We start from the raw sequence: 15387 nt of genomic DNA, 5'->3' as shown, positions 1-15387 counted from the left end.
ACCATTCATGCTTATACTGTCTCTGAAGCACCAATGTATAGTGTCTCTCAAACATTAGACGTCTTGGGACAAAATGCACGTGGGGCGAATACAAACTGAGGAAATGGAAAAGACTAGGGCCCCACAGCCCAGGCTGCAGGCAGGTGGAATCCTCCTGGAGGCAGAGGGATGGGTAGTGTCTAGGGCATGGGTGGAGGAATTGACTTGATAGGCACAGGGATGCTTCATTTTAACTGGAAGGAGGGCAAAATGTGATTTTAAATGCAGGTGGGTTTAGGGATAGGTGGTAGGGAGATGAGGGAGAGAGTTCCCATTTGACAGTTCTGTTTTCTAAATGAAGAGAAAGTCATCAGTTGAAGAGATGGAAGAAACGGACACATACATGAGGAAGGGGGTCAGGGAGGTTAGAAGTATGATCTAGGGTAAGATACATAATTTCTCTGCAGCTGTTTTTCTTATTTGTGAAATAAGGATGATACTGTGTTCTTCACAGGGTTACCATGTAGCACCTGCGTATTTTAGTTCACTTTTCTCTTGCTTGTCATCAGGATGTGCCTATCTTGTGTACTTTTTTCTCAGTTTACTCTTTTTTTGATAATGAGGTGATAGACTGGTCAGGTTGCAATCTCTCTGGGTAATATGTTCCTTCATTCAGCAAATGTTCATTGAGTTGGGGGATTAGCAATACAGTAGAGTACAAGATAGATTCCCTCAGTGGGCTTACATTGTTTCCCTCTCTCTTTTAAACTACAGAGTACTAATGCCTTAGCTCTTTTTAGAGGAAACAAAAAGTTCTTGAGACCAAAACTGCCCCACCTCCACCTTCATAGGCCACTTGCAAGTCCGGTTTGTCACCTGCTATAGATTGGAGGTTTCAATGACCCCCTCCTTGGGTTTGATTAATTTATTAGAGCGGCTCACAGAACTCAGAGACACATTTTACTAACTGATTTATTATAAAAGGATGTAACAGCTAAATGGAAGGTATGTAACAAGGAGAGAGGAGCTCCCATGCTCTCTCAGTGCCCCACTCTCCCTGAACCTCCATGCATTCACCAATCTGGAAACTCTCTGGATATTTATGGAGGCCTCATTGTATGAGCACTCATGTATTATATAGGCACAGCTCTCATTGTATAGGCACAACTGATTAAATCATTGGCCATTGATGATGATGTTCAGTTGCTAAGTCATGTCTGACTCTTTGCAACCCCATGGACTGCAGCACGCCAGGCTTCCCCATCCTTCACTGTCTCCCAGAGTTTGCTCAAACTCATGTACATGGATGAGTGATCCCATCCAACCATTGATGACTGAACTCAATCTCCAGCCTCTCTCCCCTTCCAGAGATCAGGGTAGGGCTGAAAGTTCCAGCCCTCTAATCTCTTGATTGGTTTCCTTGACAACTAACCCTCATCCTAGTTACCTAGGGGTTTTCCTGAGGTTATCTCAGAAAAGTAAATAATAACTTATTCTCTGCGTTTAGGAAATTCCAAGGGTTTAGGAGCTCCACGCCAGAGATAGAAACCAAATATGTGTTTCTTCTTATAAATCACAGTATTTATACTGTGATAAATTTATACACTGTTAAACACAGATTTACGGAACCAGTAACATTAAAAATAGTAATATTGGAAAAGTGTGATTGCCAGAGTTGGTTTTAGTAACAAAAAAGCTAAACTGCCAGAGTTGGTTTTAATAACAGAAAGTTATATATTTATTTCTTGTGTATTTTACTTGTTGACTTAATTTTTTTATTTTGACCTTGATGTATTATCATTTAAATCAATGTCATTATTTTTCCTGTTTTCAACAATGCTGCTGCTGCTGCTAAGTCGCTTTAGTCATGTCCGACTCTGTGCAACCCCATAGATGGCAGCCCACCAGGCTCCCCCGTCCCTGGGATTCTCAAGGCAAGAACACTGGAGTGGGCTGCCATTTCCTTCTCCAGTGCATGAAAGTGAAAAGTGAAAGTGAGGTTGCTCAGTCGTGTCTGACTCTTTGCGACCCCATGGACTGTAGCCTACCAGGCTCCTCTGTCCATGGGATTTTCCAGGCAAGAGTACTGGAGTGGGTTGCCATTGCCTTCTCTGTTTCAACAATGAGGTTGTTTTTAATTACTGATTCATTTTTGATAGTTCAGTTATATGATGTCCTCATATAATTCTGAAAATTAAAAATAAACCCTCATTAATGACAGCTACAGTGTGAATGCTGGTGACTTCTTTAGGACTGGCTCTTTTGAGCATTGTGTGACTAGCACCATGTGATTTAGTTCTCTGTCTACATTCTCTAAAGAATTTGGGCTCTGAAATCAGATTTCTGGATTCCAGTTCTGGTTCCACCAATTATTTTTGGGTAGGTCATTGTCTCAAACCCTCAGCCTCCTCATCTGTGAAACAGGGACAGTAGTACTACCTACCTATAAGGGTTGTTGTGAGAACCATGGGGGTAACCCATGTGAAGCACTTAGCATAGTGCCTGGAATGTAGTAGATGTTTAAGAAGTCTTCACCATTGGCACTGTTGTCATTAACTTTAAATAAAAACCTGATGGCATCTGGCTTTCACTTAACATCATAAAAAAGGTAAAGGCAAATTTCAGCATGGAAATGGTGTTTGGTACTAGTTTATAAGTTGGTTATCCAGATCTTCCATGTTTTCATTATTATTTTTTAGGATTAAAATCCAAATGAAGGGAATTGCCTGATGGTCCAGTGGTTAGGTCTCCATTCTTTTCTTGCCTAGGACCTGGGTTCAATCCCTGGTTGGGGAACTAAGATCTTGAAAGCCATATGGCATGACCAAAAAAAAAAAAGTCCAACTGAAATCATTAGAAGTTGAGGCAATTTTCTCAATCTATCATAAAATGCACTTTTCTCCTGCAAGTCTCTTAATTAATAGTTCTAATATTGGAAATTTTGAGAACTAGGCGGGTTTGTGAAATTTGGGAGTGGGGAGCAAGTGAGTCTTTCACCAACTTGGATATTGTACCACCCAGTGGCTGCCTGGACCTCATATATATTATAGATCGTGTGAGTCCTTTCAGAAACTGTAGAAAGCATCCTGTTGTGTCCATGTGTGCATGCCTGTGCACAAGTGCATTGGCTCATGACCTTGGACATGCTTGCCTCTAGAATCTGTATGGCGGAATACATACCTAGTAGTTTCATGAAGCGGAGAAGGCGATGGCGCCCCACTCCAGTGCTCTTGCCTGGAAAATCCCATGGACGGAGGAGCCTGGTGGGCTGCAGTCCATGGGGTCGCTAAGAGTCAAACACGACTGAGCGACTTCACTTTCACTTTTCCCTTTCACGCATTGGAGAAGGCGATGACACCCCACTCCAGTGTTCTTGCCTGGAGAATCCCATAGATGGCGGAGCCTGGTAGGCTGCAGTCCATGGGGTCGCTAAGAGTCGGATGTGACTGAGCAACTTCACTTTCATGCATTGGAGAAGGAAATGGCGACCCACTCCAGTATTCTTGCCTGGGACAAGAATCCCAGGGACGGGGGAGCCTGGTGGGCTTCCGTCTATGGGGTTGCACAGAGTCGGACATGACTGAAGCGACTTAGCAGCAGCAGCAGTTTTAATGAAGAGCACTATGATCTGTGACAAGGAGGTCTTCCTCTCTCAAATGCACTCAAAGGCCTGGTGATCCATGTCTTTTTTTTATTTGTGAAGATTAACTAGACCATACATGGATAATCTTGGTAATCTAAATTCTTTCTCTACTCTTACTGAATGGTGCTTTTCGGTTTTTATGAAGACTGAAGACTGTTGGATAACCAAACTGGTTTTATTTTTAACATACTTGAAACTGATTTCTTCCTCAAGTCTCCATTTTCCTGGTTTTAATCCCTTTTCTCATTTGCAGCTGAATTTGTGATCAGTCTTGCTGAGAAAAATACCACCTTTGATACTTTCAAGGCTTCGCTGGTCAAAAATGGTGCAGAATTCACGGTATGTGTACATAGAGATCCCTGTTTTGGTTTAATATTACTGTTGGATTTAAATTTTGATAGTACATGCCAATAAAGTGAACCATTAAGTATGTGATGTTTTCATGCCACTAAACAGTGGTGATATAACCTGTGAATATAACCTGTGAACTGCCTGTGACACCTTTCTAGGAAAATGGGGCAGAATTTCCATTATTAAGTCTTTATGGGTGCTTACATTCTTGTTCTATGAATTAGGAAGTCAAAAACAGTCTAGGTGTGAAAGGTAGTTCTAAACCATGGGAAATAAAATAGTTGAAGGGAACTAAGTTGCATGCCTGCAAAGAGTCATAAATATCAGTTTTCTCTGAGGTATGTTACTAGGTTCAGGCCACATCAGGTTGACGCTCTGCTTTATTTGTCCCAGTTAGTTAAATTCAGGTGCATTACCACTCTTTCTAAAGGACAGCCCTTTTCTTAGTATTTTTAAGCACTGATCCAGGAGCTGACAATCTTTGTTCTGTTTCTTTTCAAAGGATTCACTCATTAGTAACTTGCTGCGTCTCATACAAACCATGCGGCCTCCAGCAAAGCCTTCTACTAGCAAAGGTGAGCAGGGCTTCTAGCCAAGCTTTGTCTCCAGTATGGTTTAGGTTGTGAGCATCCTGTAAATTGCATTTGTTTACCTTGCTGCAGTTGCTGAACAAGTAGATTAAAGTAATAAGACATAACCAGTTAAATGCATACTGAATCACACTCCCCATCCCAGTGCCAGTATTGTTGTTGAGGGTTTTGTAATCAGTATTTTTTTTTTTTTAGGAAGTTGAATTATGTTTATAGTAATGTATAAGAGTAATATGTATAAAAATGTTTTTAGTTTGATGCAAATCTAATTGCATCAATTAGATTTGAAGTTGAAGTTCTTTTGTTAATCTCTGAGAATATTAATTATGTCTTTTTTTTTTTTTTTTACCCTTTCATGCTTTTAATGAATTAAGATCCAGTTGTTAAGCCCAAAACTGAAAAAGAAAAGCTGAAGGAACTCTTCCCAGTCCTTTGCCAGCCAGACAACCCTTCTGTTCGGGTACTGATACCATTTTGAGCTTGTCTACTGCAGCTACATGTCCCCCCACCTCACCCCTTTTCTCTGTTTCATTAGTTATTAATTTTAAGTTTGCCTTCACTGTAGTGTATTAGTATTTTTCAAAGTAAAAGTGTCTGGCCACTCCCTGAGCACGTACTGTGTGTAGAGTAGGGTTAAAGGGTTCAGAGAATGATATTCCAGGGAAATGAGATTGGGAATTTTGGGAAGCAATAATTAAGAGATATGGAAAAGGTATGAAATAACATAAAGTTCTGATACAACTGCCTGTTGTGCAAAATTAGGTTTTTTTCTTTGTTACATATTGTGTGTATGTGTTCAGTCATATCTGGCTCTTTTCGACCCCATGGACTGTAACCCACCAGACTCCTCTATCCATGGAATTTTCCAGGCAAGAATACTAGAGCAGCATGCCTACTCCAGGGGATCTACCCTGACCCAGGGATCAAACCTGCATCTCCTGCATTGGAAGGCAGATTCAAAGTGTTTTGATTTTTTGATTTCACTAGTACCTACTATATGCCAAGCTATTATAACTATCAGGGTACAGTGGTGAACAAAACAGACTAGAGTGTCTGCCCTCTTGGACGTTACATCCTGTACTGGGGCAGGGAATGAACATGCAAACTTCTCTAGTGGGGAGGAGACGGGCAATACCCAAGTAAGTAGATGGTATAGCTGAGAGCGATGAGAACTGTGGCGAAAAATAAAGAGGTGAAAGAGAGAAGGGAGTGTAGAGGGAGAGTGCTGTGTAAAAATTCTGACGTCTATTTTCTGTTCATAATCACCACTTGCATGCTTTCATGGGAGGGATGGTACCTAATTGCCACCATAAGGTTTGTATTAAGGACAACAGGGATTTGCCAAGTGTGGAAATGACTTCCAGGAGCCTTTGCTCATTCCTTCTCCCTCTGTCTCAAATTGTGTTGGAAATCTCTGCCCTCTCTGCTTCCCTCACATTAGTGGTCAGAACTGTAGGGACTGTTAGATTTGCAGATGACCCTGAAGTACAGATTCTTGAGAGCGGACTTTTCTTGTCCCCTTTTCTCCTGACGTGGCTGCCTCTGTCTCTGTAGACCATGCTGGACGAGGATGACGTGAAAGTCGCTGTGGATGTCCTGAAAGAACTGGAGGCCTTGATGCCCAGTGCAGCAGGCCAAGAGAAGCACAGAGACACCGAGCACCGGTTTGTCCCTCACGTCCTATCCTTTGCAAGTTTAGGATATAGTGATAGTTGAATTGTGGACCAGCAAGCAAAACTGGGCAAGTTTACAGAATCTAGACTGGGCACGTACCATACTGCTGGATTTGTTTTGAGAGTGTGAGAGTGAGAGTGTTTGGGCAGCAAGTGCTGAGATGTTCAGAAGATAGAAATCTGGGTTGAAAGAGGGCTGAATACGTTTGTGGCCTCCTCTGTTATTGGCCTGCAGCGATGTCAGTCATAGTTACTGAAACTCCATTTCAGCATTTAGTGGGTACCTTCCATATGCATGGCACTGTGTTAGGTGCTTGGGAAGGCGAGGATGGAATTGGGCTGGTTTTGTTTTTCAAACAAGTATTTGTTGCTAGGGACAAGGCCAAGAAAAAGAAGCGCAGCCGGAGCCGAGAGCGAGAGCGAGACCGTGACCGCGAGCGAGAACGAGAACGTGATAGAGACCATAAGCGGAGACACCGGTCCCGCTCTCGATCACGTTCCCGGACCCGGGACAGGAATAAGGGGAAGTCTAGATACCGGTCCAGGAGCAGAAGTCAGAGTCCCCCCAGAGATCGGAAAGACCGAGACAAGTATGGGGATCGGAATCTGGACAGATGGCGAGATAAGCATGTGGACCGCCCTCCCCCAGAAGAGCCCGCCATCGGGGACATTTACAACGGCAAGGTCACCAGCATCATGCAGTTTGGATGTTTTGTGCAGCTGGAGGGACTGAGGTAATGACACCAGCAAAGGCCAGAATTTCTTTTATCACTGGGGATTTTCATATTTTAAAAAGTGACTGTGTCAGGCTGTTAGAAGTTGACCTTTTATTTGAAATGTCATAGAGCCATTTATTTCTTCCTCTGACTTCAGGAGATCCACCCTTTTGCTAGTTGACACAGATGAGAATTTGTTGCCCCCCCCACCTCCACCCTTGCCCCCAACTTTTTCTTTGGGAAGGTGGTAATTCTAGTTTATTGTTTGGCTGGTTTCTTGGAACTTTGCTCTTGTTCCTGATGTGTCTGACTCCCTCAGGAAGCGGTGGGAAGGCCTGGTGCACATCTCTGAGCTCCGGCGGGAAGGCCGTGTGGCTAATGTGGCTGACGTGGTGAGCAAAGGCCAGAGGGTCAAGGTCAAAGTGCTGTCCTTCACTGGGACCAAAACCAGCTTGAGCATGAAGGTAGGTGAGATACGCAGCTGGTTTCCACATCTGATGGTCAAGGAGGCATAAGAGAACGGAAAGTAAACTCTCTCCCTTGTTTTTGTGCCTTAGGATGTGGATCAAGAGACTGGAGAAGATCTAAACCCAAATCGACGGCGGAATCTTGTCGGGGAGACCAACGAGGAGACCTCTATGAGGAATCCGGACAGGCCCACCCACCTGTCCCTCGTCAGTGCCCCTGAAGTAGAGGATGACTCACTAGAGCGCAAGCGCCTTACCCGCATCTCTGACCCAGAGAAGTGGGAGATCAAGCAGGTTGGGGCCCTTTGCTTTTATGGCCACAGTCATTCAGGGGGTAGCATGATGGTTATAAGTGTGGACCCTGGACTTCAGACCACTCAGGTTATCATCCTGAGCCAAGTTATACTACCTCTTTGTGCCTCAGAGCCCCCATCTGTAAAACAGGGCCAGTGTTGGTATCGTGGGGATTAAATGAGTTAGTAGAAGTGACGTTCTTAGATTAGTGCCTGCATGTGGTAAGTGCTGTTTGAGTGATCGTTCCCGTTTTCATTATTTGTTGGTAAACATCAAAACCCCAGTGTGGCAGGCCACTGTGCGAAAATTAGGGCTATGAGGATAAATGTATCATGGTTCCTACCCTTGAGGACCTCCAAATCCAGTGGAGGAGACAAATTGAAGCAAATAACTGGGAAGGTTTACCTTCTACATAATATGGAATGTGCAGAGTACTATGGAGTCAGGAGATAACATGTCCTGGGAATGCGACTCTTGAGCTGTGCTTTTGGGCATGATGTTGTGCCCCCATGGGTAGGATATATGGTGTTTGAGGCCCTGCAGTCTTGGGTCAGCAGAGGAAAAAACCTTGGTTTCCTACATGAAGTCTTTGTATAAAGTCAAAAGAAGAGTGTTGATCTAGTAGGCGACAAATGTTTCTTTTTATCCTTTGGCTAGATGATTGCTGCCAATGTCCTTTCCAAGGAAGAGTTCCCAGACTTCGATGAAGAGACTGGCATTCTCCCTAAAGTGGATGATGAAGAAGGTAACCGGGCACTCGGATGGGCCAGGATGATGGATTGGGAGGACAGTTGGCAAGTTCAGCCGTGGATAGGGTTTATTTGTAGTTTATACAAACCAGTGGTTAAACTCATCTGTTTCATGGGTCTCACGGCTCTTCTCTCAAAGAACAAGGGTCCTTTCATGATAGAGGCAAAAAACCCTTATTTTTCTGATAAATGTTTGTTTTTAGGATATAAGGTGCTTACAATCAGTTTTTAAGATACAAGAAGTTCTAGTATTTTGGGGAGTGAATTTGATCTCATATTTTTAGTAATTGTTCTCTAAACCTTGGATCCACCTAGATTACCTCTGAGTTGCCATGGAAACAAATTTTAAGCTTAGCCCATTGGCAGGTTTTTTTTAAATTGTGAAATAAATTCCTTAATAAAGTGTATATGGTTTATATAACAATAACAAATGAAAACCTGTGTACCCACCACCCAATTCAGTTCAGTTCAGTCGCTCAGTCGTGTCCGACTCTTTGCGACCCCATGAACTGCAGCACGCCAGGCCTCCCTGTCCATCACCAACTCCTGGAGTTTACTGAAACTCATGTTCATTGAGTCAGTGATGCCATCCAACCATCTCATCCTCTGTCGTCCCCTTCTTCCTCCCGCCTTCAGTCTTTCCCAGCATCACGGTCTTTTCAAATGAGTCAGCTCTTCGCTTCAGGTGGCCAAAGTATTGGAGTTTCAGCTTCAGCATCAGTCCTTCCAATGAACACCCAGGACTGATCTCCTTTAGGATGGATTGGTTGGATCTCCTTGAGACTCCGAGGGACTCTCAAGAGTCTTCTCCAGCACCACAGTTCAAAAGCATCAATTCTTTTGCGCTTAGCTTTCTCTATAGTCCAACTCTTACATCCTTACGTGACTATTGGAAAAACCATAGCCTTGCCTAGATGGACCTTTGTTGGCAAAGTAATGTCTCTGCTTTTCAATACGCTATCTAGGTTGGTCATAACTTTCCTTCCAAGGAGTAAGTGTGTTTTAATTTCATGGCTGCAAACACCATCTGCAGTGATTTTGGAGCCCCCCAAAATAAAGTCTGACACTGTTTCCACTGTTTCCCCATTTATTTGCCATGAAGTGATGGGACCGGATGCCATGATCTTAGTTTTCTGTGTGTTGAGCTTTAAGCCAACTTTTTCACTCTCCTCTTTCACTTTGATCAAGAGGCTCTTCAGTTCTTCACTTTCTGCCATAGGAGTAGAACTTTATCAGCACCTTTGAAGCCCTTACATGCTCGCTCTAATTAGACCTTTCTCCTTCCTCTTCTGGGTAATCACCATCCTGAATTTTACCTTATTTCCTGGTTTTTTAGCATCTTACCACCTGTCTGTCCCTAAACACTGTATTGTTTAGTTTTTGAACGTCCTTTTTTTTTTCTTGAGTCACCATTATTCTTTCAGTATAATATCTATGTTGATTTTTATAGTTAAATTTCATTTGTTTTCACTGCTGTAGAGATTTTCTGTATATAAATTTGTCATAATTTATCCATTTTACTTTTGATGGGCATATGGGTTGTTTTCTGGGGTTTTTTTGTTTGCCTTTATGAAAAGTTCTATTATGAAATTCCTGTACTTGTCTCTTAATGCACGTGTGCAAGACTGTCTCTTTTTCCTGAATATGTAGGAGGAAAATTACTAGATAGCAGGACATGTGTGTGTTCAACTTTACCAGGCAGTCCCCATTGTTCCTAAAGTTTTTGTACTAATTTACACTACTACTATAAGTGTGAGTGAGTTTCTGTTGCTCTGCATCCTTGCCAACATTTGATGTTATCCAACTAAACTCCCCCCAGCCCCCCATCTGTTGTGGGCTAAGAGCTGTTATTCCACATGAAGTGAATGGCAGATGCTTTAGTACCATTTAGAATATCAGACAACACTTTTCCACAGGCTTAACTTCTTTTGAAAGAAGCTCTGATCCGTTCTTAGGCAGGAGCACAAATGCCTTCGAAATGGCAGGGTAGGCAGGGTAGACAGTCACCCACATTAGAGTTTTGACCTTGGGAGCTATCTTTGATAAAGATTGCTGATGCCTGTGGAAGTTAATGGTTTATGTGAGAACGATTCGTCGTTTATGTCTTTTGTTTCTGGCTAATTCTTCTTTTGGGGGACTTCCAGATGAGGACCTTGAGATTGAGCTGGTTGAGGAAGAGCCTCCATTCCTGAGAGGGCACACCAAACAAAGCATGGACATGAGCCCTATCAAAATCGTTAAGGTGAGAAACACTGGGACTCTAACCTGGATGTGGCAAGTGAACTGCTTTTCCTAAAGTAACGGTTCAGTTTTTCAGAGCAGGTTACTAGATCTGAGTAAGCAGAACTCAGGCCACAGGAGGCAGTAGTGACTGTTGGTTGGGGTCTAGAATGTTTTTTATATAGAGGAAGATTGACTTGACTTTGTTGTTTTCGCCTTTTAAATTCTTACAGTCTCATTTTAATGTATTTTGGGAGGAAGCAGAGATAAATACAAGTGCTGGATCTATCATCACTGCCTTTGTCCAGGCTTTAGGGCTGAGTCATCACCTTACTGGTTCAAGGGCAATTGTTAATGTATCACTTGACCAATTGGGGTTCCTAGTAGAAAGCTATAGCACTAGATGTTGTGTAGGGTAGAGCTGTGAAGAGAATTCATGGAATTGTTATGATAAAATTTGGGGTTTGGAAGAAGGTATCTTAAAGGCCCAACTGTTGCTTATAATCCAACCATATATCCTCTGCAGTTCATCTCACATGGTCTTCTCATGTCTGCTTGACAGTGTTGGTGACAGGGAACTCACCAGCTCTTGAGGAGACCCATTGCATCCCCAGATAGATCTGATCAGTAGACTTCTTTAGATAGAACTAAATATGTCTTATTGAGGCATCTACATTAGTCTTAATTTTAGTTCTCAGGATCATAGACAAGAATATGGCTTTTCTCTTGGGGTTCTCATCTTCAAGCCAAAAATCCCCAGTTCTTTCAGTGATTTATCACTGTTCTTGTTCATGTTCTTTGAATATGGTACAGTTGATCCACTTCTTTCATGAAGTCTAATATGTTGATATGAAGTTTCTTCTGGGTGAGTCTCTTTTTTAGATTTGAGTGGCTTAACAACTGCATTTTATTTCCTGGATATTCAGTGCATGCTGAGATCCCATTCTCCTGTTGCATTGTCCTCTGTTGCACTAGAATCCAGATGGCTCCCTCTCCCAAGCAGCAATGATGCAGAGTGCCTTGGCCAAAGAAAGGCGGGAACTTAAGCAAGCACAGCGGGAAGCTGAGATGGATTCTATTCCCATGGGACTCAACAAACATTGGGTTGATCCTCTGCCTGATGGTAGGACTCTGGGGGTGGGTGGGTATGTGGACTTAAAAAATAATCTGAACCTTCAAATATACAGGGAGAGGACACTGCCATCACGTAACTGAAGATTTAGCCTTGACTTCGGTGATTCAGTTTTTCCCTTCAGTTAGAGCATGTGTTTTTTTTTTTTTAATGTTTTTGTAACTGTGGTCAAATCATTAGATGGCTGTTTTCTTTTGAATAACTTAAAAATTTTTATTCTAAAGATAATATAGCTCTGAAACTTCTCTTTTCATATAATTCTTTGTGTAGTAAATATTAACTGACTGTTGGATACAGTCATAACAAATACTGTTTGTGTTAAGTAGGTGGGGATACAGCTGTGAAGAAGAGAGACATGGTCCCTGCTCTTACGAGGTTTATAGTTTGGTGGGGAAGATGGATATTAACCAGATAATTACCAAATAACTAATTAGTTAAATCACAAACCAATGCTAGATAAGAAGTAGAGGTGTGGTTGGCTATTGCGGGTCACTTTCCTGGGAAGACAAAGGCCTGAAGGGTAAATAGGATTTAGTCTGTCCATGGGGATGACATGGGGGTTGGGGAGTATGTTCCAGGCTGAGGAATAGCCTGTGCTGAGGCTGTGATGTCGGAAAGAAAACCTGTGTGGCTGTAACAGAGTGATGGGTGAAGTTCACGGGGGCAGGGTGAGATGTGGCCGCCAGGATTTTGTAGATGGCATTAGGAATTGGGGCTCAGTCCTGGTGTTCACTGGGAAATGGTGCAAAGTTCTAAGTGGGGGAGTGGCAAGATCAGAATGGAATTTCCAAAGGATTATTGAGGTTACCCTGCAGAATGGATTGGCTGGGTAAAGAGTAAACACATGTGGTGAATTAGGAGGCTTTTGTAATAGTTTAGAGGAAAGATGATGGCTTAAAGACAGGATGCAGAGAAGAGGAATGTACTGGAGAAATGTGATCTGTTGAGGGTTGGGAAAGGACAGTGAGGTTGATAAGAAGTCGCCTGTTTTCCTTTGCAGCGGAAGGCAGACAGATTGCTGCCAACATGAGGGGTATTGGGATGATGCCCAATGACATTCCCGAGTGGAAGAAGCATGCCTTTGGGGGCAACAAAGCTTCATATGGAAAAAAGACCCAGATGTCAATCATTGAACAAAGGGAGAGCCTCCCCATCTACAAGCTGAAGGAGCAGCTGGTCCAGGTGAGAAACTCTTGATGACATGTTGGTGCAGAAATCAGGGTGTTTTCTAAAAATGACATGTCTTAATTGAAATCAGTGCATTTGAAGTGGCTTTTCTGAAGGGAATAGGAAAAAAAAATTTCCACCTACTTAAAAAAAACACATATATATTAGTCTACATATTTTTTTCTATGAGGAAATAAATTATTTGAACTGGGGACCCCTGGAGCAATCACAAGTGGGCAGAGTATTGTGTTGAGTAAGAAAAATGGGGATGCTTGATTTCCCATTGAGGCAAGTCTTTACTTCAGGTACTTATTTCTATTTTCTTGCAATCTGATTTAAGGTCATGAAACCTTCCTGAGGCAACATACTTTATTAGTTTCCAGCAAATCCTTTCAATGATCTCTTATACATACAAGTACAAATATACATATGTACATACACACACAGGTGTCATACGTTTTATATGAACCATGTGTGTTTCTAGATGGCAGTATATTATATATACTGTTCTGTATTTTGCTTTTTCCCCTCAGTGACACAGCTCAGCATTGTTCCCTATCTTTTTTTTAGGGCTTTGTTATGTGGGTGTACTGTGGCTTATTTAACTAGTCCTGTGTTAATAGACATGTAGGTTGATGGCAATCCTTTGCTATTATAAACAGTGTAGAAATCAAGTGACTTTAGGGGGTAAGGTACTGGAGATTTGAGAATGACAGTAGAAAGGAACTGTGTTTATTTGCTACTGAATTCTTTAATCATGTGCATATAATGCTTGAAAAAACATACATATATGTATATAAAATATCAGGGTGAGCTGGATAGTTTATGCTTTTAGCATCTTTGTATTTTTATGAGTTTAAGGAAAACAATATGTTTTTAAATAATTGAGTCAGTTTAAAGAAAAAAAGAATACTCATGAAATTCTCTGGTGATTCAGTGGTTAGGACTCCATGCTTTCCACTGCAGGGGGCTCAAGTCTTATTATCCCTGGTTGGGGAACTGAGATCCTGCATGCTTCTTGGAGCATCCAAAAATGTAAATAAATTTAAAAGTTTAAAGTTTTAATTTGTTATGCGTGCATGTATGCTCGGTTGCTAAGTCATGTCCGACTCTTTTTGTGACCTCATGGAGTGCAGCCTTCTAGGCTCCACGGTCTGTCAGATTTCCCAGGCAAGAATACTGAAGTGGGTGCCATTCCTTTCTGCAGGGGATCTTCCTGACCCAGGGATCAAACCGCATCTCCTGCATTGGCAGGCAGATTCTATACCACTGAGCCATCTGGGGAAGAGTTGAAAGTGAAAGTGTTAGTTACTCAGTCGTATCCGACACTTTGTGACCCCATGGACTGTAGCCTACCAGGCTCCTCTGTCCATGGAATTTTCCAGGCAAGAATACTGGAGTGGGTAGCCATTCCCTTCTCCAGGGGATCTTCCTGACCCACAACTCCTGCATTGCAGGCAGATTCTTTTACCTACTAAGTTGAAAAAGAGCATCACCCATAGAAAATCACCATTAATATTTTTTTCTATGCGTACTTAAAAATTTAAACCCTGGTTGTCATCTTACATATGTGCACCACTGTTTCCCCCTTTTCTCCTTTAATGTTAGAACTTAATTATTTTACTCCTGAGTAATGTGTGGCAGATTTTAATGACCTTACATTTGGTTGCTTTCAGGCTGTCCATGACAACCAGATCCTGATTGTTATTGGAGAGACTGGGTCTGGGAAGACCACGCAGATCACCCAGTACCTGGCGGAGGCGGGCTACACTTCCAGGGGCAAGATTGGATGTACCCAGCCTAGAAGAGTAGCGGCCATGTCTGTGGCCAAAAGAGTGTCAGAGGAGTTCGGTTGTTGCTTAGGCCAAGAGGTGAGTGGGTGATGATGCTGTTCTGGGAATAATACTACCTTTTTACAGGTTTCTTCTGAGAGAGAGAGTTTCTCATGTTCATCAGATCTGTTCAGGATCAGATTTTACTTTGAGGGAATCACTGTACATCTTGGTCAAATTCTATTTACTAAGATTACGGGTAATAGTCTGGGCTGAAATCATGAGTGAAGATGGCAAAAAGGAGAGGTTTGTGTCTAAGGTTTTCCACTTCTGTTCTGCTTTAGGTGGGCTACACCATTCGATTTGAGGACTGCACCAGCCCCGAAACAGTCATCAAGTACATGACAGATGGGATGTTGCTCCGAGAATGCCTGATCGACCCCGACCTCACTCAGTATGCAATCATCATGTTGGACGAGGCGCACGAGAGAACAATTCACACTGATGTGCTCTTTGGATTGCTGAAAAAGGTAACTAGGTGCTCTTCAGTGACCCTTCTGCCTGTTGGGAACTGAATTCTGGGAATGTTCTTTTTTAAGATTTGCTTACTTTATCATTTATTTTTAGCTGTGCA

The 15387-nt window shown here is 42.5% G+C and overlaps 1 protein-coding gene across 1 annotated transcript in view; it reads left to right on the top strand.

Annotated features, from left to right (window-relative positions):
* The window catches only part of DHX8 (DEAH (Asp-Glu-Ala-His) box polypeptide 8), a 28739-nt gene that overhangs the window by 1093 nt on the left and 12259 nt on the right, over positions 1 to 15387 (top strand). The window contains exons 2-14 of the mRNA XM_010832499.1: positions 3876 to 3961; positions 4476 to 4548; positions 4938 to 5023; positions 6118 to 6227; positions 6611 to 6970; positions 7272 to 7416; positions 7510 to 7713; positions 8371 to 8458; positions 10607 to 10704; positions 11658 to 11805; positions 12815 to 12996; positions 14658 to 14852; positions 15098 to 15283. Of these exons, the coding sequence (XP_010830801.1) occupies positions 3876 to 3961; positions 4476 to 4548; positions 4938 to 5023; positions 6118 to 6227; positions 6611 to 6970; positions 7272 to 7416; positions 7510 to 7713; positions 8371 to 8458; positions 10607 to 10704; positions 11658 to 11805; positions 12815 to 12996; positions 14658 to 14852; positions 15098 to 15283 (1961 nt within the window). The remainder of the gene's footprint in view (positions 1 to 3875; positions 3962 to 4475; positions 4549 to 4937; positions 5024 to 6117; positions 6228 to 6610; positions 6971 to 7271; positions 7417 to 7509; positions 7714 to 8370; positions 8459 to 10606; positions 10705 to 11657; positions 11806 to 12814; positions 12997 to 14657; positions 14853 to 15097; positions 15284 to 15387) is intronic.

This window comes from Bison bison, unplaced genomic scaffold, assembly GCF_000754665.1.
Source record: "Bison bison bison isolate TAMUID 2011002044 unplaced genomic scaffold, Bison_UMD1.0 scf7180017861046, whole genome shotgun sequence".
Classification (NCBI taxonomy): Eukaryota; Metazoa; Chordata; class Mammalia; order Artiodactyla; family Bovidae; genus Bison; species Bison bison.
This window is presented reverse-complemented; position numbering and strand designations above follow the sequence as displayed.